At 44.9% G+C, this 23,802-nt stretch overlaps 1 protein-coding gene across 2 annotated transcripts in view; it reads left to right on the forward strand.

Annotated features, from left to right (window-relative positions):
- The first annotated feature begins 3,093 nt into the window (after positions 1–3,093).
- The window catches only part of RETREG1 (reticulophagy regulator 1), a 131,914-nt gene continuing 111,205 nt past the window's right edge, over positions 3,094–23,802 (forward strand). Inside the window, exon 1 of one of the 2 annotated variants that reach the window (XM_037025174.2) lies at positions 3,094–3,511. In XM_037025174.2, coding sequence (XP_036881069.2) covers positions 3,213–3,511 — 299 coding nt within the window. In that variant the 5' untranslated portion in view covers positions 3,094–3,212. Of the gene's footprint in view, positions 3,512–15,825; positions 15,858–23,802 lie in introns of those variants that run through there. The other variant, XM_073237688.1, reaches the window with a different exon arrangement.

The raw sequence follows: 23,802 nt of genomic DNA on the forward strand, positions 1-23,802 counted from the left end.
TTATTAGAGGTCAGAGGTGAAAGTGACAGATGAGAGCAACTAACTCAGCTTTTTATCCAGAACAGTTTCATGTAGCAATTTTTTCCCCCTGAGGAGAGAAAGAAAAGATTTCATATAGCTGTGGGTAGGGAGAGTTATTAAATAGAGATAATAAGTATTGCAAACAACTGGAAGTTAGCTTTTATGTGTCTCGGGTGTCAACAGCTTTTACTACTTCAACAGATCTTGACAACAATAATTAGAATTCATGGGGAGAAAACAGAACGTGAGGAATCTTGCAAACATGTTTTCTGGAAGCATATCCACACTGGTTTGGTTCTTCATGGCCTCTGCCCTGCATTCTCCCCTCCACCTGTGGAGTCTAGTGACCCAGTCTTTGAATATTGCACCCCCTGGGCTGTATCCAGTGCCAGACAAAGGACAGATGACACAATAGAGTATCATTTATCTTTCAAAATTTCCTGTCCTGGGGCAAAGAGGAAGGCGCGCACTGGGAGAGGATAACCTTTCTTTCATGGGAAAAATACCTGAGTTGTTTCCACATTGCTTTGTTATAGCTTCCGATTGGCAGACAGGTTCTCCTCAGAGGCAAGCAGAAAGGCCAGAAACCCTGCCCTGCCTTCAGGTTAAAAAACAAGTTTCCAACCACTGATGGATCACTCAAGGCCTTGGTGATCTGCTGCAAATGTACGTCAGGACCTGTGCGCCTCTGTCTGCAACTTTGCACCTTTTCTTACACTGATTTTCCAACAGACATTATTGCCTCTTCCCCAAGCCCCCACTTTCTTTCCCTCCTCCCTACAATTCAAAGCAGATGCCATCCATTGCAAAAAGCCTCCTGAAACCTGAGTTCTCCACTCCTTCCCTAAGTAAAAACTTGTTCTGCATTATTTATTTTTAAATTGAGGTACATACAATAAAATGCACACATCTTAGTGTACCGCTCAATGACTTCTGAAGCATATACACTCATGTAACCATCATCCAGATCCAGATATCAAACATACTCACTAATTTTTCCCCTTCATCTATTCACCCATCCCTCCTCCCACCTCCCCTATGATAAGCACCAGCCTGGTCTGTGTTTCCAGGCTGTTTCTGTTTTGTTTTTCAGATTCCATATACAAGTGGAATAATTTATACAGTATTTGTCTTTCTTTGACTTAATTCACTTAGCATAACACCCTGTAGGTCCATCCATGTTGCAGACAACAGGATCTCATTCCTATTTATGGCCTGGCAACATTCCACTGTGCATATGTACCACACCTTTTTTTTTACCTAATCATCTAATGATAGACAGTAGATTGTTTCCATAACTTGGCTATTGTAAATAATGCTGCAATAAATGTAGGAGTGCATGTATCTTTTTGAGTTAATGATTTTGTTTTCTTTAAGTGAATACCCAAAAGTGGAACTACTGGGTCAAAGGCATTTCTGTTTTTAGTTTTTGAGTAACCTCCATACTGCTTTCCACAGAGACTACACTGATTTACATTCCCCCGACAGTGTAGGAGGGCTCCCTTTTCTCCACATCCTTGCCAACACTTGGCTATTTCTTGTCTTGTTGATAGTAGCCAGTCTGACTGGAATGAGGTGACATCTCTTGGTGGTTTTGATTTACATTTCCCTGATGATTACTAATATTGAGCACCTTTTCAAATACCTGTTGGCCATCTTATGTCTTCTTTGGAAAATGTCTACTCAGATCGTCTATCATTTCTTAATTGGGTTATCTATTTTTTCAGTGTTGAGTCATGCAAGTTCTTTATATATTTCTCCTCTCTCATTCTGGATGCACAATTAAGTAAGTACTCTTAGCACTGAGTGATTATTTATATCACAGTAGCTCCCACAACTGTAATTGGCCCCTCCTTGGACTCTTGAATTTCCTGGGGGTGGAAATCACATCCACTGAACTTAGCAATGAGTTGGGCACATAGGTGCTTAATAAACCTTTGAGGGAACTCTAGAAATATAGCCTCTTGAGGTATAATGTACATATAGTGAAGTGCACATATTGGCAAGGTACACATCTATGAACTTTTACATATGTATATACAGAGGTATAAACATACAATGACCACCAGACAAGCATTACTGAACCCTCCCCAGTCTCCCTTGAAACAAGTCTTTAATTGCTCTGGGAATGAGCCCCATCCATCCTGTGAAAGTAGGCTGGTGGCCAGTAGTGAACTCCAAGGGGGTATAAGATACCCTGACTCACTGCAGGTACACCGCTCAGGATGGGGGAAGGGATATTTTATTCTAGAGAAAAGTAGAAACAGGGGGATTAAAGAATTGGACATTAAAAAAATGCAAATAGTGAGTGCAAACACCTTCCCTCCACCCACACTCACCCGGAAGCACGAGGGCTGGTGAAGCCCGGTATGGGAGGGCTCAGGGTTCCCTGACACCCCCTCACAGCCACCTTACCCCTGCCCTGTGTCACCCCTGTGACACGGGGACCAGAGTGACTCTGGAGTAACCGCATTCAGGCTTGCCAACTCATTTGACACATGCAAAGCGTCTAGTTTCCGCAGGGTTCTCGCTCCTCAGCACCCTGCCCACCTGTGCCTCCCACAGACCGCCGAGCATTTCTGAGTCGGGGAGGAAGCGCCTTCCCCCGTCGTTGCGGCCTGACGCTCCTTGAAAGACCCAAAATATTTACTTGTTCCTTTCTCCAACCTGCATTTACACCCTCACATTATTCGCAAAGTACTAGAGACCTCCGCTGTGTCCCTGCCAGCACTGGACAAGAGGGCGCTGGGGGCTCAAGTCCGCAGCCAGGGGAAGGGGCGTCCCCCAGCGCCCCCCGAGGCTGCAGGGTGGGCGAGGGTGGCCCTGGCTTGGCAAAGCTAAGGCGTCGAGCGGATCTGACCCGACGCCCCTACTCTCCTAGATGAGCAGCCGGGCGGCGGGCCTCCACTTCGCCCGGCCCTGCGGCTGGACAGGAAAAGGGGGTCACGCGCGCCCGGTCCCCGCGAGGCCACCCGGGGCCGCGCTCCCGGCCGCCGCCGCCGCGCCCGCCCCGCGCACTTGGCCGCACCCACTTCCCGCGGGAGGCGCCCGCCGCGGCTGGCGTGACGTCACAAGGCCCCCGGCCGCCGGCGCCCTGCGGTGCGCGCCCCGCTCGGGACCCGCCGCCCTCCCGGCGCCGCCACCCGGGCGCGCCCGCTCGCGTGCCCGGCCCTGCCTGGAAGCCGCGGAAGATGGCGAGCCCGGCGCCCCCGGAGCCCGCGGAGGAGGGATGCCCGGCTCCGGCGGCCGAGGAGCAGGCGCCGCCGCGGGCTCCCCGCGAAGGGCAGCAGGAGGAAGCGCAGGGCGGAGGGGCGGTGGCGGCCGGCGCGGGGCGTCAGGTGGCGGAGGCCGCGGGCGGGGTGGCCGCCCCCGGGACCTGGCTGCTGCGGGAGCCCGCGCTGTGGCTGGGCGGCCGCGCCGGCGAGCTCCTGAGCTGGAAGAGGCCGCTGCGCAGCCTGCTCGGCTTCGTCGGGGCCAACCTGCTGTTCTGGTAAGCGCGCGGCGTGGGTGGGGACGCCCAGGAGGGCAGGTGACCTTGGGGCGCCCGGGACCCGCGGAGGGCGAGCTCGGGGCCCGCTGTGGGGTGCACGCCGGGCACTGCGGAGGAAGAAGTGTCCCCCCTGGGCCACTTTGTCAGCCACCTTTCTCGAACAGGTAGATAGATACACACTCTTAACTTTCCTCCAGACGTACTTGCCTGGAAACAGTGGTCGGCCTGCGTGTGTGTATCTAGCCGTCCGGGTAAGGGGGTCGGTTGACTTACATGCACCTGGACCTACAGATGTGTCCATTGTGCTTGGAACCTTGGGCCTTTGCTTCTAAACTCGCAGGTCTTGACCTGCTCGCCCAAGCCATGCTGGAGCAAATGTGCTTGAACTTGGATTTGTTCTTGCACCCCCAGCGGGCATATCTGGACCAGCTTAGGTACACGCTCAAGACTGGGCCACCTTCATCAGCCGCCTAAAATGGGCACCGAGTGATTTGTTTTTCTGTCCCCTGGAGGGTTGGGTTTACTGTCTTTACTCCCTGATGAGAAAACAGGAGGCAAACAGGTGTATTATGTACATCACCCCGCCCCTCCCCGGGTGTGCACAACAAACATACTCTTAAGTGAAGTGCAGAAGGAATACACAGGAGTGTTCTCTGAAAAACAATGATCAACAGGTTTGTCTCTCCTTAAAGTGTCCTTCACCTGTAAGGACAGGGAAGTGTCTGGCTCCTTCACTGAAGGACGAGCCCTGTCATCTGTTACCAGTCTAATGGGGAGTGGAGAAAAGCCTTTTATGTTTGCAACTGTGTTCTCTTAACAAGCATAACCCGAACAGTGCAAAACAAGCCAGCTGCTAGACATACCTTGTTACAGAGAGATTTCTTAACCTGAAAGTTAGGAAAGAAAGAAAGGCACAGAACATGCACAGCTTGCCATTTTCTAGATTAACTCAAGTAACTTGAACATTTTTTGCAGATCTGTGGTAGTTCTGGTTTTCTCTTAAAACAAGCTGTATCTTATCAGGGCCCGTGAATGTGCATTAGCTTTACATCAGGTCTCTTAGCCATCTGCTTCTAGAATTTATTCCAAATTTCTCTTTCCTCTCATGAAGTTATGTGAGCACCAGAATAAGGAGAATATATTGTATTATGCTAGATTGGGTAACAGTCCAAGAGTTTTAGGGTCGTGTTTCATTCATTTTACCAATGAGGGACATGTTTTTTAAATTCTTAATTTAAAATTTTATTTCTTAAAAAAAATTGGTAATAGCCTCCCAGTTCAGAAGTTTAAAGGTACAAAAGGATAAACATTTTGAAAATCTCTTTCCCACGCCTAACTTTGGCTACCCAGTTTCCTCCCCTAAGCAACTAGTGTTACTAGTTTCCTGGGTACCTTTCCACATACTGTGTATCTCAGCAAAAACAGTATTCTACACAAATTGTGAAATACTATTTGAGCTATGCCTCTTCTTAGTGTAACTTGGCAATCACTTCCTTGTCTTTTTCAGCTGCATCGAATTCCATGGCAAGGATGTCACAAATTATTTAACCTGTCTCCCACTGATGGACTACAGTTGTTTCCAAACTCACTATTTCAGTGTTATAGCTAATGGCCCTGTACCATTATTTTGCATATATGAAAGTATTTTTGTGGATTAATTCCCATAAGTGGAAATGTTGGGTCAGAGGGGATGAGCACATATCATTTTGTATATCACTATATTATTGCACTTCCGGGGAGTTCTACCAGTTTATTCTGTAACTAGCAATGTGTGTGGCTGCCTGCTGCTCTGTACCCTATTCACAGTGTTTTATCAGACTTTGATCTTGCAAATCTGGGATTGAGCATTTTATGTTCAAGAACCATTGTGATTATCATTTATTTACATTATCTGTTTATAAATACTTTTGTCCATATTTTCAGTTGAACCATTGGGTTTTTTTTTCCTATTGGTTTGTAGGAGGTCCTTGTATATTAAGACCTTTAACTTAATTTCTGTAATATGAGTTACAAACATTTTTTCTATGATATGTTCTTAATATCTACTGAAAAGAATGATTTTTTTGCATAAGATATTTGAAAGGCATATTTGGTATTACTCAGGAGTGATATGTTCCATCCATTTTTTTTCTTCTATGAATTTGATAGAGAGGTAAACAATAGCCAGGTATTCAGTCCAGCTATAGCTTTCTGCTAATCTGTTTTATTTCTTCTCCAATTTGGAGTACCTATATTCCATGCATGTATTTTCTTTGGTAGAAAGATAATCCTGCTTTTTAAATTCTGAAATACTTGTTAATTAGAATTTATGACCCATGTATTAATTTTATTAAAATTTTTGGAGCTTTTTCCTCCCTTTGTTGCTACTGGGGTTAAAATGCTTTTCAAAGATATTTCCTTAAATAGTGTACTTCTTATCAAGTGATCTTAAATTATGTGACACCTTAACATCTATGTCCCGGGAACTCTAAAACTCTGTATTTTTTATGGGAAAGACAAAAAGATCAATTTTAGAAATATTGGAGAACAAAAATCTCCTAAGCCGTAGTGATGACATTTTCACTTTAATTGGTACAATTTAATTTCTGTGGAAATAAACTTTAAAATTTTTTTAATGATTTGGTACCTGGTACCAGCAATAGCTTTCAGAATTTTGAGTTGGAGTTCAAAACTCTAACATTTATTACCTTCCCATTATCTCCAAGATATTAGTGCTGTGCACTGAAAAGACAAAACTTGAGGATGGCCAAATGGATGCATATAACTCAAGGCTGCATGAAGCAACTGCGCAGAAGAGTCAAAAAAAGGATAATTCACGTGATGCCTTTTTTCGAAGCGGGGTGGTGGCGTTGTGGATGGAAGTGATTGTGGGGTCTTCTTGAGTGATCACACTTGTTTGAACCAGAACTTGATGGACAGGAATGATTTGGGTAGATCTGGTACCTGGTCAACAGCATCCTAGTGCTAAGGAATTATACTTTGTATTTCAACCAACAATGTACTAAATTGTTGCATGGCACTAGGTTGGTAGAGAAAAATAGGGGAGATGAGACTGACTAGGTGCTTTGGACACACATTTGGGGCCACTGGTTGCCTTGAATGTCATACTGTGTGTTTGGACTTGTTTTTTCCCCAGGCAATGAGAACAAAGGAATGCCTTGTAAAGGTGTCTTGAGTATTTAATGGATAAGTAAATTGTGGTACCATAAATTATTATATCACAATGAAAATAAACTACAGCTATAGGCAACAACATGGATGAATTTTGCAAATGTAACTTTGGACAAAAAAAGCACTATCAATATGTGCACAATGATGCAGTTTTTTAAAAAGTTGTAAAATGTGTAAAAGTAAACAGTATAGATTAGGGATGTACACATAGGAGATAAGAAAGACATTCTTATTCCTAAAATCAAGAGAATGGCTATCCTTGGGAGTCATGAGAAGGCATGACCACCATGGAAGGTTCTAGGGTACAGGCGATGTTCTAGTTTTCTACTTGGGTGGTGATTGCATGGGACTTAAGTTATAATTATTTTAAAATTGTGTATTCTTATCTATGACACATTTTATGAAAAATATTAAAATACTAAGTAAGGCTAAAAAAGCAATGGTATTCATTCAGAGCTCAGAGAAGTTTGAAAAAATACAGACCTCATAGAGTGCCTGTCTCAAGAATCAGGGTTTCCAAAACCTGAAATAGATTAGGCAACAGTCCAATAGTCTTAGGCTGTGTCTCCTTCATTTTACCAATGAGGGATGTGTTTTTAGAATTCTTTTTCTTAATTTTAAATTGTATTTATTAAAAAAAGTAGCTAATACCACCTCACAGTTCAAAAGTTTAAATGGATTAGGCAACAGTCCAATAGTCTTAGGCTGTGTCTCCTTCATTTTACCAATGAGGGATGTGTTTTTAGAATTCTTTTTCTTAATTTTAAATTGTATTTATTTAAAAAAGTAGCTAATACCGCCTCACAGTTCAAAAGTTTAAAAGGACAAAAGGGTAAACAGTTTGAAAATGTCTTTCCCACGCCTGTCTCTGGCTACCCAGTTTCCTCCCAGAGGCAATCAAAGACACTAGTTGTAAGTGCAACATGAAACAGACTGAGCCCAGTGAAACAGAAAATGACCATTTGCTTTGTTTTTAAAGAATTAACTTTTTTGCAGTATACTGTCAATAGAATGCAGGCACTCTAATTCAAATGTACATCCATGTAACCACAGCAACAGTGGAGATCTAGAACATTCCATTACTCCAAAAGGTATTTGTCCGCTTAGAAGTCAGTACCCACTCCCAAGGATTGATCTGCTTTCTATCACTGTAAATTTTTCTTCCCTAAAGTTTCATATAAGTGATATCACATAATATATCTGTGTGGCTTTGTTACCTCATCATGAAGTTCTGACATTCATCCTTGTTGTGTATATCAGTTATCCTTTTTATTGACTAGTATGCCACCTCAGGGATATACCATAATTTGTTATCCGTTTGCTAGTTGATGCTCATTTAGGTTATTTTCAGGGTTGGCTGTTATGAATAAAGCTATTGAAAAATTTGGCCACAAATCCTTATGTGAAATGTCTGTTTTTGGAGAGAGGAGTGGCAAGCTCTGACCTGTGCTTTATATGGCCATGTGGCAGTTGCCTTGAATCAGCAAGGGATGGAGCAAAATGCCCCTTTTCTTAGTCTCTTTGCTGGTCATAAAACTGAAACTGAATGCCTTAAGAAGATGCCACCCTCTTGGGACATACTGTCTTTGCAGCCTAGAAAGCCACTCTGATGTGATTTAGTTTTGAACTCACACTTGGAAATTATAACATATACAAAAGTCTACACATAGGGCTTATTCCTCAGAGCCTCTGGCATTGCATGATGTTACCCTCTGTATAAAAAAAACTGCAAGAAGGTGATTTGCCTGAGGTGACTGCACAAGGGTGTTCCTGTCAGGGGACCGTGGGTATTGTGACTTTTACAGTGTCTCAGGCTGGGCATCAAGCAGTCTGGAATGCCTACAACCCATGGGAATCCTTGAAGCACCATTCTCCAAAGTTGGTTTGGAAGATAACAGGGTCCAACCCCCACTTGGTGTCAAGAACCCCCTTTATACCATCACTGATGGTTTTCTTCAGCTTGCGTTAGCACAATGCCCCTTAACAAGTGGTTTGATAAAAGACAGGCATGATCACGGGCATCTTCTGGGCATGTATTAGAGATGCAGATTATGGGCTCCACCTCACACCTACTGAACTGGAATCCCTGCAGGGGGGACCAGAGCACCTGAATTTTCTCCAGCTCCCCAGGTTACTTGATACACACTCAAGTTTGAGAACCACTATGAGCACTTGCTGGCATCATGAGCTCTCTTCTCCATAGGGCAGCATTTCTATTGTTGGACAACTGTAACTATGAAATAGTTTCCTTATGCTCAGTTAAGTGCACCCCTTGGTTGTCTCTGCAGATGCCTAAGATCCGGGTCACCTCCCTGGGAATGTCCTTTGTCTGGTACAAGATTCATTCTGTTCTCTGTTCCTGCTGAATCTTCTTGTCCTGTAAGAAATGTGGTTAGTGTGACTCAGGAGCTGTATTTTTAATTGTACTTAATTTAAATTTAAATAGCCACATGTGGCCACTGTATTGGATAGCAGAGTCCCAGATGATAGCTGGGTCATGCCACGTCCTCTTAATGTAAATTCAGTATTTTTTTCCTCTCTCACTCCAGAGAATAATAGAAAACATTAGGGGAACCAGCAATAAGGGCTTACATTTTTTAATATTACAGAAGTACTCTTAATGATTTAAGCATGGGGTGAGCACAGTTAATGTTGAGAGAGGGTTATTTCTGCATTCAGGGGGATGTTGGGGTCTTTTTTAGCCTAGGAGCCAGTCCATGCTCTTGTTCCTACCTGCTCCTCCTGGGTAGTCAGCAGCCATGAATGGGTGTTTTCTTCCAGGCCCACATGGTGCTGGGTCTGGGGGCAGCAGAAGTCCAAGGTCTGAGCTGGTCTCTGAGAGCTTACTCTCTGAGTTAGGAGACACAGTTGGTTTAACTGATTAAAACAATATGCCACAGTTTAAATTGTAGGCCACAGTCTCTAGGGCTTTATAGTTTAGGAATAGTGGAGATCAGGAGGTTTGGAATAGTTGATGAAAGCTCCTTGTGATTTTGTATATCTATGGGCCTAAAGGACAAGGCATCATTGGAACAGCAAGGTTAACAGTGGGTTTTCCACATAGGACAACCCCAGGAATAAATGGGGGACGAGCACTGGATGTTGTCAGCTTGGGGAGACTCACCTGCCTTGCCCTGAGAGTACCTTCTAGGGAGCGGGGAATATAAATTATGATTCTTGGCTTCTTGGAGCCAGCATGGGGTCTGAACGTTGTGTATGTTCCCAGAGTGGTGAGCTGAGCTGGACTGGAGGATAGTCCCCTGGCCTAGATAGGGTGGGGCAAGTTTACGAAAGATCTTGTAAAACAGAAAAGCTTCAGCTCATTGAAAAGCATTAGGAACATTTGTTATATTCAGCAGTCAGCACATGTTTTTGGAGCAGTGGCCTCATGTGCTTATGCTTAGACACAGTGGCCCTTCCAGTAGTTCCCAGGTAAGGCCATTCTCTGACTTCGGCATCTCAGCACCAGGAATGGCTTGTCAGGGCCATAAGTAGTGGGACTGCTTTTACCAGGTTAATACTCATCCGAGAAATCCATCAGGTTTTCCTCTCATGTAATAACTACGAAGCTCATCTTCAGTAATTCTGCCCAATTTTATGGTTATGCTATTTGGATAATAACTTCAACTAACTTCTTTTCCTCCACTTTTTTCCTTCTTTATCCTGTTGTATGTGAATGTTTTTAAATTGCCTGATTGACCCAAATGAGTACAAATAAATGAAGTGTATCATTATTACTAGCTGCTGGGAATACAGTGATGACTAAGACACGTTCTGATCCCTGGAGAAAGAAACAGATTAGTAAGCAAGTAATTCTAACATGAGGTTCTGCTGTGAGCACTCAGTTAACATACATGGAACAGGAAAAACCAGTAAAATTTCCTTAGGCAGTGACTGAGGGGCCTGGGGCCTGGGGGTGGGCAGGATGATCATTATGCAGAAAAGTGGATAAGAATTAATGCGTATTGTGTAGCTGTTTTGTATTATGTGCTCAGTTAATTCATAGAGGCTTGAACAGGGTACATGGTATACTCACAAATATTCACTTAGGGACAGCAAGAGGGCAGGAGAGGGTGGTTTCATGCTAGGAGGACATCCAGAGGGGAGGCAGAAAGAGAAAGGGTAGAGCCAAATTTATGAAGAAGGATTGTGCCAGGGAATTTGGATTAAATCAAGTAAGGGGTCTATTACCCTAATAGAAAGACCATCATATTTCTCCCTTTCTTTCAAGATTTCCATTAAAAAATTCAACAAATATTTATTGAGTATCTGCTATATGCTGGCAGTGTTCTAGGGGCTAGACATATAACAGTGGATAAATGAAATCCCTTCTCCCATGGAGCTTATTTCCTAGTGGTGGAAAAGGTAGAAGAAAGCCAATAAACAAATATACAAAATGCTAGGGGAAGCTGGGTGCCTGGAGGACACCAAAGCAGGGACAAGGAGCAGGGAGTGCCAGGGAGCTGCTGCTTTGCTGGGAGGTCAGTGCTGGCCTCTAGGAGGAGTGCTCTTGAACAGACACCTGAAGAGCAAGCCAGGGAGTGATCCAGGCAGCTACCTCTGCAATGGAATGTTCTGGGCTGAGAAAACTGTACAGAGGCCTTGGAGTGAGAGTGGGCTTGGGGTGTTTGCAGAACAGCAAGAAGCCCAGTGTGGCTGGAGCTGGGCGAGCAAGGGGAAAACCCCATTAGTTTGACTTAGAACTTCACATGGCAACTGTACCAAATTCTGCTTGTGGGCTTTTCCTTGGCAAGTCTGGATTGAGGTTGAGAGCCTGGGGCCAGAGGCCAGTTAGGACATCTTTGCCGGAGCACATGCTGGTGGGGATGCGGAAGAGGAGATGGATTCAGGGGAGACTGGAGGTAAAATCAGAAGGACTGAGTGACTTCATGGGAGGGAGAAGAGAGGTGGGGGAGTGACTCGGCCTGCGAAGGTCTCTGAAGTTGCTGCAGGTTGACGTGGTAGGGAGGAGGGTGATATGCCCAGTTTCAGGGGCATTACATTTGATGTGCCTACAGGCCACCAAATGACATTATCCAAGTAAGTCCTTATAGGGTTGGGCAGATGGGCCGATGCTCAGGTTTGGGTGCGTTGGGGCTGTATTGGGTGTTGTGGGCGCAGAGCCAGGGAGAGAGTGTTGAGGAAGGTGACATCTCCAAGGTGGGTGACCAGCAGAGCACCTTTCCCGTGAGTTAGAGCAAGGAGCGTCCAATAGAGAGGTGCTCAGAGAAGCCAAGTGAGGTACGAGCTGAGGTCGCAGCTGGCACCGGCCTTCAGTGCTCCGTCCTGGTCTGGAGGAGAGCGGTGTCACAGGCACGGCCTCCCAGTCACTCCAGAATGGGAGGACCCCCCCCAGGCCCCCCCCGCGGGTCCATCAGACTCCCTGGCCCACCCTCTTGCACCCTCAGGCAGCTCCTGACTCAGCAAGCGGCCCTACGAGCGGCTTAGGAAGTCTGCTCTCTCTAACCCTGGGCTTCAAGCCTGACCAGATGCCCTGTTTGAGTGTCAGCGGCGGCCCTGTAGCTGTTAGCACTCCTCTGGGGGCCCTAACCACCCTGGGCCTTCTCCGTCCACTCTTGGGACACCTCGAGACACGGGGCGGGACATAGAAGGACCCTGGAATTGGAGGATGGAGCCGCAGAGAGGGAAGACGATGATGGGGATAGGCGAGAGGACCCCTCTTGCTCTGATACCTGAGCACCTGAGGAAGGGTGGGCATGCCTGGGGGAAGTGGCCCGGCCTGGGTGCCAGGGGTGGCTCACTTCTCTTTGAGGGAGAAGGATGGTCGGAGGAGATAGAGGCGTTTGAAGGGGGCCGTGGCTGTAAATCACAATGACCGAGGGGAAATGCTCCATGACGTTGTTTTTTGGCTTTATTTATGTTTGGCCGTTCTGTCAGTAGAACATTTTTATCAGGTTCCTATATTCCCAGCTTTGTCCTTATAGATCGATTTTTTTTCCAAGGTGCATTTTTTTATTTTGGAATAGTACTAAATTGAGTAATGTGGTCACCCTGCTACTGTTAGTTTAATGGTAAATACATTGGAGGAAATCTTCCATTTGCTGAAGAAGGGACACCACATGAATCCATGCTCTCCACCTCGCATTACAGAAACGCTCCTAGAAGCACAAAATGCTTAAGTATTTTCAAAGATGCTTCAGAAAGATTCTCTGTTGTGTCCTTTGTTCTCTTTGAACTTCAGTTTATTTGGGAAGGAAATATGTTTGTCTTGAAGATAAAGGTGGCAATAAAAAATAGTGAAAACCCCTGGGGCAAGGTGTGGCCGCTTGTGTGCTCCAGATGGAATCTCAGACCTGCAGAAAGGGCCGGAGCCCTCCACGGGGCAGTGGCCTCTGTCCCTGCCAGACACTGAGCGTGCCTTTCATTGGAAAGATAACCTCAGAGGACACAGAGCCACTCGGGTTGTGGCCATGCAGGCCTGCTGGGTTTCTAGATAACCTATTTGACTACCGTATAGCAAGTCAGGTTCCTTGTGACAAATCTTGGGGCGCACTTTCTGTGGCCTGGCATGACTTCACTTCCTGATGTCTGCGGATCACTGATTTTAATGACTGTTGAGCTCCCACTTTGCTGGCCACCTGACGTAGTATTATTGAATTATCACACCATCCAGCAAGCGGTCATTGCCCCATTTTGTAGAGGGGGATGTTGAGGCTCAGGACATTTAAGTCACTTGCCCCAAGGTGACAGAATGGGGCACAGATGGAATTCCCAGCAGTCTTCTGTATGTTCTTCCCCCAGTAGACTAGACTCTACTGCCAGGGGAGGACACCATGTACAATGAAAGCATGATTTTATGTGGCTTATCCACTCTGTCTTCTAGAGGACAAAGTTAATTTATTGCTCAAATTAAAGCATCACCGGCCTCCCACGTAGTTGGTTATATCTGCTCTAGGGAAAGAAATTAATTTATTTTTCCAAGCAAAAATTTCAGCACCAACTGCAGCCTCACCTACAGCTTTACCCCGCCTTCATTTTCCGCTTTGGGCATTTAATTACCAACCCCTGATGTGTGTGTCTCTGAGTCGTCAGGTGGCCCAGTTTCATCAGTTTCAGTTCCTGTTGGTGTTTTCCCTTCTGACCCTATAGGAAAATGTCAGGTGGACTTCTGCAAATTCTCAGATGGTTGCACCACTTGGGGCTGTGAGCCTGGGTGACTTTAGTATTTGGGGAAATGACATCTTGTCCCTAAGAAGCACCTTTACTGTGCCTGAGTGGGGTTGGGCTGCTGGGGACAATGGTGGTGTCTTTACCGAAGGATCACAAGGAGGTCAGGGGATCCCAGGTCATCCTGCTTCTCTTCTGGCCTTTCTGCAAAGCCACCGTGCTCTTGTGCGGCCCTCCTGAACCCTGGCCCGCACCTTCTGCCACCGAGGCTCTGCCTATTCTCTCTGTGGCCACCACAACCCCTGCCCTGTTGTCACTCTCGTGGTCACCTCAGTGGGTTAGCCTCGCCACCGTCTTTGGGTCTTGCCTGTTAATTTCCATATCCAGTCTGCTTATTTCTTTCAGACACCTGGTACAGTTTCAAAGTACTTTATTTTTCTGTGTGTTTGTTTTTCTAATTCTTGGAAATGTATTAAAACTGTTGATTACCCCTTGGGTCAACAACAAAAAGAAAAGGTACAATCAGAGAATATGTAGTAACTACAGCACACGGAAAGCAATCTACACACACACACACACACACACACACACACACACACACACACACCTCTTCTTTCTCTCTTAGATCAATTAATTCCACCAGACTTAATAAAAACACAGTAATCTCTCACTTCCCAGTCTTGTTCTCAGAGCAACTATTGTTAATTTTTTGCTTTTAGTTCTATTTAGGCTTTTGTAAATAATATCATTAAAATGCCATTTTTTTACACTTATCCATAATTTCTTAAAAATATTTTTTGAGGCATAACTGACATGTAGCATTAGTTTCAGGTGTACAGCATAATGACTTAGTATTTGTATATGCTGTGAAATGATCACAATCAGTCTAGACAATATCTGTCACCATACATAGTCACAAAATTTTTTCTTGATGCCATTTCTTGATTTAGCCATCAAAGTCGTTATTTACTTTTCCCTCCCACCCCAGTTCACATGCACACCTTTTCCATGCCCCATCCAGGATAATGCTGTCACCTTTGGGGTCAATCACTGGGACTATGTGAGCACTGTGTCTGTCTTAGCTGAGGAGAATGACATGTTTATAGTTCCTTTCTTGTACAACTTTATTTAGCTGTTACTCTTAGTATTTTTTTCTATTTGATCTTTTTAACTTTCTATCATTCTGGAAAACTTCTTCTGACAAAGGTCAAACATATCAGGCCAACCGCTCAGATCCATTCTCTCCTTTCCCTTGGAGCCATCCCTCCTGGCGTTCTCACCCTTCTGTTCTGGTCTCACCTGTCCCCTGGGCTTGTCCAGGACATGTGCTCTGCCAACCTGGACATTCACCCCTATTACTGGACCCATGCTGCAAACAGGGTCAGGAGAAAGTGGGCAGCCTGGGTGGGGAGGCCTCCGCTTCCCCCCTTGAGGCTCTTCATGACAGTTTAAGGTATTTTTATATTTGTTCTGAGCTATGCATTTGTTTTTTTCTCATTTACTAGACTTTCCTGGTGAACTCTTTTTTTTAAGAGAGCACATTCTCTGGCTTTAAGAGAATACAAAAGGAAACTTTTGAGAACTCATGTGCAGAAAACATTCTGCCCTTCCATTTGATTGCTACTTTGGCTTGGTTTAGAATACTGGTTTGGGAATAATTTTCCCTTAGAATTTTGAACCATTGCCCTCCTGTCTCCTTGCTTGCTTGCTTACACCATTGCTGTTGAGCAGATGAACACCTTCCTAGCCCATCGTCTCTGTGGATAAAATGAGAGTTCCTGTGGCCAGGATTCTCACCTGGCCCTGGTTGACTAGCTCACTGCACACCTGCGGGCAATACATGGCTGTTGACTCTATATGAAGAGCTCCGCCCAGTGCTCTTGGCGCATCACAGTGGCAGGGCTGCAAGGTTGCAGGAGAGCAGAGCAGAGGCTGGAGTGGTGACAGCACTGAGGACAGAGGCCCAGAGGACAGCTGTGTGGGACGGCTGTGCAGGCCGAGGGGCCCAGAGGCAGAGACCAGCTTGCTGCATGCAGACTTGCTCTGAGTGAGTGGGACTTTAGTGACTGACCTGCCACCTGGAAATAACTTTGGGTATAACCCTTCCACCCTAAGAATGTTTTGCTGTCAATTTCTTTCGTCACATTGAATCCATAGCAAACTTGCCTGGGGCTGAAACCCATTGGCAAGGCAGCCTCTCATAGACAATCTGTAGTTGGTCCAGCTATTGATTTATGATTTCTGGTATTCAGGTAAGCAGGGAATCACCCAGACTGCTATGTTACTATTGCTCCTGCTTCAGAGCTTTAGGTAAACTTAAAGCATTTCTTTTTGACTGTCATACTTCCAGGACCCAAGTTTGCTCACCATATAAAAGCTGAGTGTGACATTATGGTCCATTCTCTGGGTGGATAGAGTTGAGCATAGCGCTTCTGTGTGCCTCCAGTGGCATTCAGACAGAAAGCAGTACAGGTGGCACCCCCTGCAGTTGTGTGGGAAGGTAGCTCAGCCTGGATGCTGTGGGCTTTGCTGAATTGTGCCCTAGGGTATGCGTGTCCGACCTGGCATCTGGCCTGGCTTTGTGGGAACACAGGTGATCCTAGAGTAGGCTGCACCTAAATGAATCAAAAGATGGAGAGAATTAATGCCTTGTTAGTCCAGGGCTCAAAACAAATATCCTAGCCTGTCACAGACCAGATGCACTGAGTTGAGAGAAGGTGGAGCTATTTGCATTTTAGATTAGCTTTGGCGCCTCATGCCACAGAGGTGCCAGGCTCTGCTTGCCAGCTTCCAAAAGCCACCTTGGTAGCAAAGAAACATGCAGAGTATCAGATTTCAGCCAAAGAATGAATAGACTGAATCTATTAAAATTACGTAGGACCCCAAGCTCCCTAGTTCTTTGAAGGTACTAACCTGTTTTCAGTATTTCAGATACCTGATGTTAGAGACTTATTTCCGTGATCAAGCTGAACTAGCTGTGACCTAGTAAACCATGTTGTTATTTATTTTGTTAGCAGCTGAAACCTTTCAAAAGAAGACATATGTATGATGAAATAAAAGGATCTTATTTCCAGTTTAGCCACCTCATTTTATGATGAAGAAACTGAGCCCCAAGGCCTTACAGGTTGCTGGTGACAGCATGACCCATATCAGAGCCTCCTGACCTCTTTCTGTTTTTATTGAAGTATAGTTGATATATAATCTTATATTGGTTTCAAGTCTACAACCCAGTAGTTTAATAGTTACCCATATCCTCACCCCAACTAGTCCTTTCCTCTGTTTAAGGCTGCATGCCACTGAGTGCTGAAGCAGCGGATATGACGACACTTAGGAAGGCAGCCTGGCGATGCTCCCAGTGCCAGAAGCACCCGTTGCATTTCACGGGTCAGTGTGGAGACTTCACTGATCCAACCCCGTCTTGAGAGTCAAGTGGTGTGTTGACAGATCTGCCCCCAATCTGCCAGGATCCTCAAAAGCTCCCATCTGTGTGCTTCAGACTTTACCCTCCTTTCTCACCCCTTTGTCAAATGAGCCAGGGTTTGTTAAAAGTCACTTTTGGCAAAAGGAAACTTTCTCGCTCTTAATGACTTGTGTTTGCCATCTGCTTTAAACAAATGTTTAAACATTCAGCTAGTGGTAATACAGCCTTCTTTCAAAGGATGAGGGTAACTCCGTCCTGGCAAAATGCATTTACTATTCAAAGGAAATGTGTTTACATGTTCCTGAACAACAAATTACCTGTGCTTATTAAAACAACACCAAGACCTGTTAAAATGGACACAGTCGCGTTAGTAGTTGTATTAGTTGTCATACACAACTTAAGGGCTTTGTTAATAAAACTGCTTTTGAAGGGTTGCTGACTGCTGCCCCTCCAGGTCTCCTGTAGCTGGTACACATAGATCGAGGTGTTGACAAACAAAAAATGTGTGTGCACTCAATATTTAACAAAATTTAAGCTTTCATGGGAAGTAAAAGCAAAATATAAAAGTAAGGACCAAAGATGCCCTTTAGAAGAGCATGGTTTTGGGAGCGTGTGCACAGGACTGCCAGGGCTGTGGACTTGCACGAAGCCAGGACCCAGAGCAGGGAACTCACCATGAGTCACCAGACAGCCTCGTGGTCTCTGGTCTGGGGCTTAGTTGCTTGACTGCATAAAATCTAGATTCATCGTTGTATATGGAAGAAAAGGCTCACAAGCTGGAGGAAGGGACATTAGCATGAAGTCCCTCCTGCAGCTGAGTTCCTGTGCCCTGAATGGGTGTATTTGGGGTATTGACTGTAGTATGGAACCTTATTTTGTCTATAAATCCATCTTTTTAGGGATGAATATGTTTTCTTGGGCTACCTTTTGAATTTAGCTTCCCAATACCACCTTGTGTAAATTCAGAAACAACAGCTTGCATTGTTATGTTGTGTATAACATCAAAAAGTTGTAATGAGGGACCAGTTTATTGTAGCTTATGAAAAAATAGTATATTAAACTTTTAACTTCTTTCTTTAAAGTTATATCATTAAATTAAATTTATTAAATTCGAGTTAAATTATATTAAAGCACATCTAAAATATCTATTTCTAAATATTTAAAGATATTTAACAATAAGGTTTCCCTGTTGGCTCAAGGTCTAAGTTTGTTAGGATAGATTGTAAAATAACCAGTGGAAATGGGAAATATTTTAAAATTGTTTTCCTGTTTTTTAAGATTCACTAGTATTAGTGAATATTGGCTTTCATCTGTCAAAATGAATATTAATAACTTCCATTAAAAATTCTCACTCTTAGTAATATCACTAAATGGAGCTGAAAAGTTCAACATGTTTGTATATTAATGCCACTATGACTAAGACATTGGATTCTGTGTATGTGCCAGCTCCTGGCTCTGCTGTTGCCCATGGAGTGTCTACAGTGTGTGGGGTTTGCCTGGTGCAGCAGGTGGATGTCTTAAGGCTTAGGAGCCTATGACTCCTGCATGCCTGTGCCCCTCAAGACTGCTGTTAGCAAAAGAACCATTCTTGGGCTGCAGTCCCTAGAATGTCAGTGATGGTCTTTGGCTTCTGGTTAGAAAAAATCCAAGTGCCTAGAAAGAAGACCAGACATATATTGTGTATTGGTGTGACTTTCACTGTAAGCATGGCTGCTTAGACTTAAGGGAGGTGCATCTGCTACCAGTCCTGTGGTGAGGACGATGAGTGAGTTGGCCAGGGCACCACTTGCTTTGACCTGACCAACCACATCATTGCAGTAGGGCTGTAGCACGTTGACAAAATAGGAGTGTTAGACTGACTTCCAATAGCTTATAGGAAACCAAGTCTTCCCTTAAAGAGATAAAAATTAATCTGAGATCCAAGGGCCATCCATGTTGTCATTTGCTTCCCAAAAGGTCTTTAAAAATTATATAGAAATTGTGATGCTCCCCATACATTTTTTTCTCCCAGTTTTGGAAAGCTGTTACTGTTGCAATAATATGCTTTAGAGATTTCATTATTAATGATTACATTACATGACTGATGACTTGATCATGCTGATGACTTATTCATTAAACAAATACTGAATGAACAGCAATGCAACAAAAGGTTAATTGAGCACCTGCTATTGACCAGACAGTGACCTAGTTCTGGGGTGACATTGGTCACCTCATTGAAGAGCGTGGTCCCTTCCCTCATGGAGGATATGGTGTTGTGTTGGGAGGGCAGACGGTACATGAAACAAGCAAATAAATATATAAGTAGGAATCAAGAAGAGTGCTGTGAAAGGAAAAAGCTACTCTGGGAGCAGTGGGGTGACCTAATTTGAATGCAGGCTGCTAAGGAGACTGGTTTTCAGTGTGTTTTGCTACTGAGTATGACTATGACCACTGTCCATGGGGTGATGGTATCTTGACTCACTCCTATACCTTCACCAAGCTTTTGAAACAAATGCCTTTTTCCAAAGAGTCTACCTTCTCTTTGATCAGAACAGCCGGTTGCTTTTGGGGATAGCAGATTTGATGTTCAGACGGAGATGACTGCATGGTTGGGGTTATTTTTAAAAGATGAGTGACTGGCTAACCCGAGTATTTCTCTGTTGTTTGTAAGCACAGTTCGCCTGTCATTCACTCTATCTGATTGAAATGCAGGTCCTATTCTATTCCAGGCTCATGGTGCTAGCTGACACTGTGGTTGAACTGAGGTATTTTCTTTTATTCCTTGCGTTTAACATCAAATGTTACAAACACAGGAGCAGAGACGCTCATTTGGAGAGCTTATTAAGAAACTGTCATTATCCCTTATTCATGCTCCTTTATTCTCTGTTTCTGCATTGTTTTTCACAGCATTGTCTGTCTTGTTTGGAGAGGTGTTATGGCCTTGGGAATCTCAGGTGGAATTATCAGGAGGGACATATGTTTTCTGTTGGAGCTGGTTTAGGGCTGTGCTAAGGGACGGCTTGGCCTCCCTTGTTTAATTAGAGAAAGTTGTTAGGGTTGTTTCTACCACTGTGTAGTGCCCATGTGTCCACACAGAGGGGACAGAGGATGGAGCAGCCTGTTGAGCAGAAGTCGCCCCTTCTCGCGTGCCCACGTGAATTTTTAAACCATGTGTTGGAGGGAGTGACTTGTTCCCTCCTGTAACACTTCATCACCTTTCTCTTGTTCGTTCTATTTTATAGCTCCTTTTTAGCAAGCAGTGAGAAAACATTAAAAACAGACATCCCCAGAGATTCCTTTTCACAGGTCAGGGTTTAGCTTCTGTTCAGTTCATTATTGCGGCTCCTGGGCCCTCAGAGTGAGCTTGGGGCGGTCGCCTGTGACACTCACCTGTTTTACTTATTCTCTCACTGTGTTTTATTGATCAATTCTTGTCACATTAAGAAGATACGTGCAGGTTCCCTGTGTTCGTCTTCTTGTCTTATTGGGGCAAAAAGGATCTCCTAAGGGTGAAGCATCAAGTTCTTACCCTGAGCAGGTCGTCTCAGAACCAAATTTCTGCCTCTTTTCCTACATCTCAACTCATGGCTTGAATTGGTGTCACTGGGCTTACTTTAGTCATCTTGGCCTGAGTAATCTTTTTTTGAATTTATTTTCCCTTTGCCCAGTTCCCTTATCATCTTATATTTATTCTCTTATAGTAGGTATCTAAGTTCTCTCAGTTGCTTTTTCAACTGAGATATAGCAGGATTAACGCTCACAGAGGTAGGCAAGTATATGCATGTGTGTGTATGTGTGCCTATGTTCATGCTTGTGTTTAGGTGTACGTGAGGGCACCTGTGTGCATATGTGCCTCCGTATGTGTGTGTGGCCTCCTGTGTGCATGCATGCCTCTGTGTGTGTGTGTGGACACCTGTGTTTGTGTGGGCCTCTGTGTGTGTGTGGGGAAAAGGGGGACACGTGTGTGTGTGTATGTGTGGGACTCCTATGTTTGTGTGGGCCTCTGTGTGTGTGTGTGTGTGTGTGTCTGGACACCTGTGTTTGGGCCTCTGTGTGTGTGTGTCTGTGTGTGGGGGGGTGGACTCCTGTGTGTGTGTGTGTATGCCTCTGTTTGTATGTGGCCATGAGGAGGGTTTCCAGCTAGGTGAATCTAATCAACTGACTTAGTGTTTCTGAGCTTCAGTTTCCTCATTTGTAAGGAACAGCACGTCACAGAATGACAGCAAGTGTTATGGAGGCAGCACTCCTCAAGGCTGTGGCACCCGGGCTGCAAGTTTACTGAGGCCACTGCCCCTGGCCCTGTGGTTCTTTATCAGAATCACAGTTTCCCTCTTAAAAATGCTCCATTGCATTTAATGTTATTTGTTTGTGCTATATACTGAAGGTTGTTTAAAAAAATAACAAGATGTAAAAGAGGACATTAAAGTATTATTTCAAATAAATAACTGTATGACTGAAGGAAGCCTGATTTGTAAATTAACTTCAGGGTCCAGGTTCGGCTAATCTGTCCAAACAAGTTTGTCTCTCTTTCTCTGTGTTCTCCTTTAATTGGACTTGTAGGAAAGGACCAGAAAGGCCTTTCCCACTTGGGATGGCATAACTCAGTCTCCCTGCCAATCAGAGTCCAACTGGAAGTGGCCGTTGGCTTGTGGGTCTAGAGTGGGTGTTCCTGATGTATAGTATTGGTACCCACATACTTACTGCCACTTTCTCAGTTTGGCAGCGCAGGAGCAGGGCATTGTGGCCCCCTGTGTCCTGGGAATGGTGAGCTGTGGTTCTTCCTTTCCTTGCCAGCAACTGGGAGGACATCCATTGAACATACCACAAACTTTTTACTCAAGTTTTGAAAAAGTTTCCCGCCCTCTGTTGGTCATGGCAGCTGCACAGAGGGAGTGATAATCTCCAGCTATGAATTCCCTGCCCAGTGTTGCCTTTCATAGCGACAGATGCCCATGAGTGTCATCACTGTTCTGCCACCTGTGGAAACTGCAAGGACAAGAGCCCACATCCAGTTCTGGGTGTTGTGCATGATTCTGAACATTTTGGCATCGAATAAGAGATAGATGCGAGTGATGTTTTCCTGGGACAACTACTGTATATGGTGCTATTGATATTAAGGGAATGGTTGTGGGGAGGCTGCTCACTCACGATCTTAGAGGGTGTGTTCATAAATAGGTGACCCTGGGTCAGCTCTGCTGAACGCAGCCTCAGTTGGCTGAGATACCTAATCTTGGCCTTCAGGTAAATGGCCCTCCCAGGATGACAGAATTACTAAATTGGTTGCTCAGTCTACTTTATATTTTAGATGTTTGAAACAAATTAGACAGTTGTTCTCTGTGTCATGTGTTCATTTAGATCTTAGTTGGGTGACCATTAAATTTATTGTCTGAGCCCAAGTATACTGGGGCCAGGTATAAATCAGGATACTGCAGTCTCTCTGGTCTTAAGGAACCTGATTCTTTTAATCTAGTTTCTTGTGTTCAGCCTTGATCTCTTTTTGTTGACTTAGTGGAGCAACTTGAAAGAGTGTCTGCCTTTCTAGGAGGACGTTTAGGAGAAGAAGATGGGATGGGTCCTCAGCTTCACGGGGCTGACAGGGCCCACTGCAGGGCCTATTAACCTTGACACTGGTGTAGACCTTGGCGTAGGCAGTTCAGCCCAGATGCTTGAAGGGGCCTCAGTCCTAGTTCTGCAGCCTCCAGCTGGGAGATGGAGGGTGTGGGCTGTGTAAAGTCTTGTTGCTGAGCCTAGGATCTTGACAGAATGATCATTCCAGGATGCTCACCTGTATGTGGCTGTGATTCCAGATAGTTGGTTATTAGGGTGTGATCATGATTCATTTGCCTGGAAGGGGATTGACTGGAACTAGGAAGCCTGAGCCCTGATAAGGCTTCCTGTGAGGAGGGGAGAAAAGGGAGCAGGGAACAATGGGCTGGAGAATCAGGAGAGCCAACAGGACAGGGCCAAGGTGGGGTAAGTGCCACATGCAGGCGTGGAAGCTGAAGTCTGGTGATTTTCATCCTTGAGCTTTTGGAGTAAAAGAGATGGAGGAAGAGAGAATGGATGGAATAAGAGAGGCTCATCTACATCTGTGGCATTGCTGTTAGTCTCAGACACGCAGAGTGGCTAACTTCCTTTTAGGGACCCTGGACAGGTCAGGTCCATAGAATTGGGTCTTGAATGGAATGTGGACATGAGCTGATGAATGGCTACCACAACCGAATGGACATTTAAAAGGCAAGAGCTGACAGGACAGTTGTTTCCACTCTGTTCTCTAGAACATTCTGGTGCTTTAGATGGGTTGATTGAAGCAAGATGCCGAGGAATCCATAAATGACGGGTCAGTAGAGCAGTGGATCTGGAGTCAGAAGATCCAAGTCTTTCAGTTTTAGGCTACATGGTGTTAGACAAATTGCTCCAGCCTACTCTGTGAATCTATAATTGTCCTATCTCTCACTTCATTGGGTTCCTCAGGAGCATTAAATGAGATGAATAAGTGAAAATACCCAGCACGCAGTAGATTCTTGTTATGCATCAGTTTCTTTCTTTCTCAGGTGTGGCCATAAATGCTCACTGAGTTCATTAGCTGAAT

This window comes from Manis javanica, chromosome 1 (genome assembly GCF_040802235.1).
Source record: "Manis javanica isolate MJ-LG chromosome 1, MJ_LKY, whole genome shotgun sequence".
NCBI lineage: Eukaryota > Metazoa > Chordata > Mammalia > Pholidota > Manidae > Manis > Manis javanica.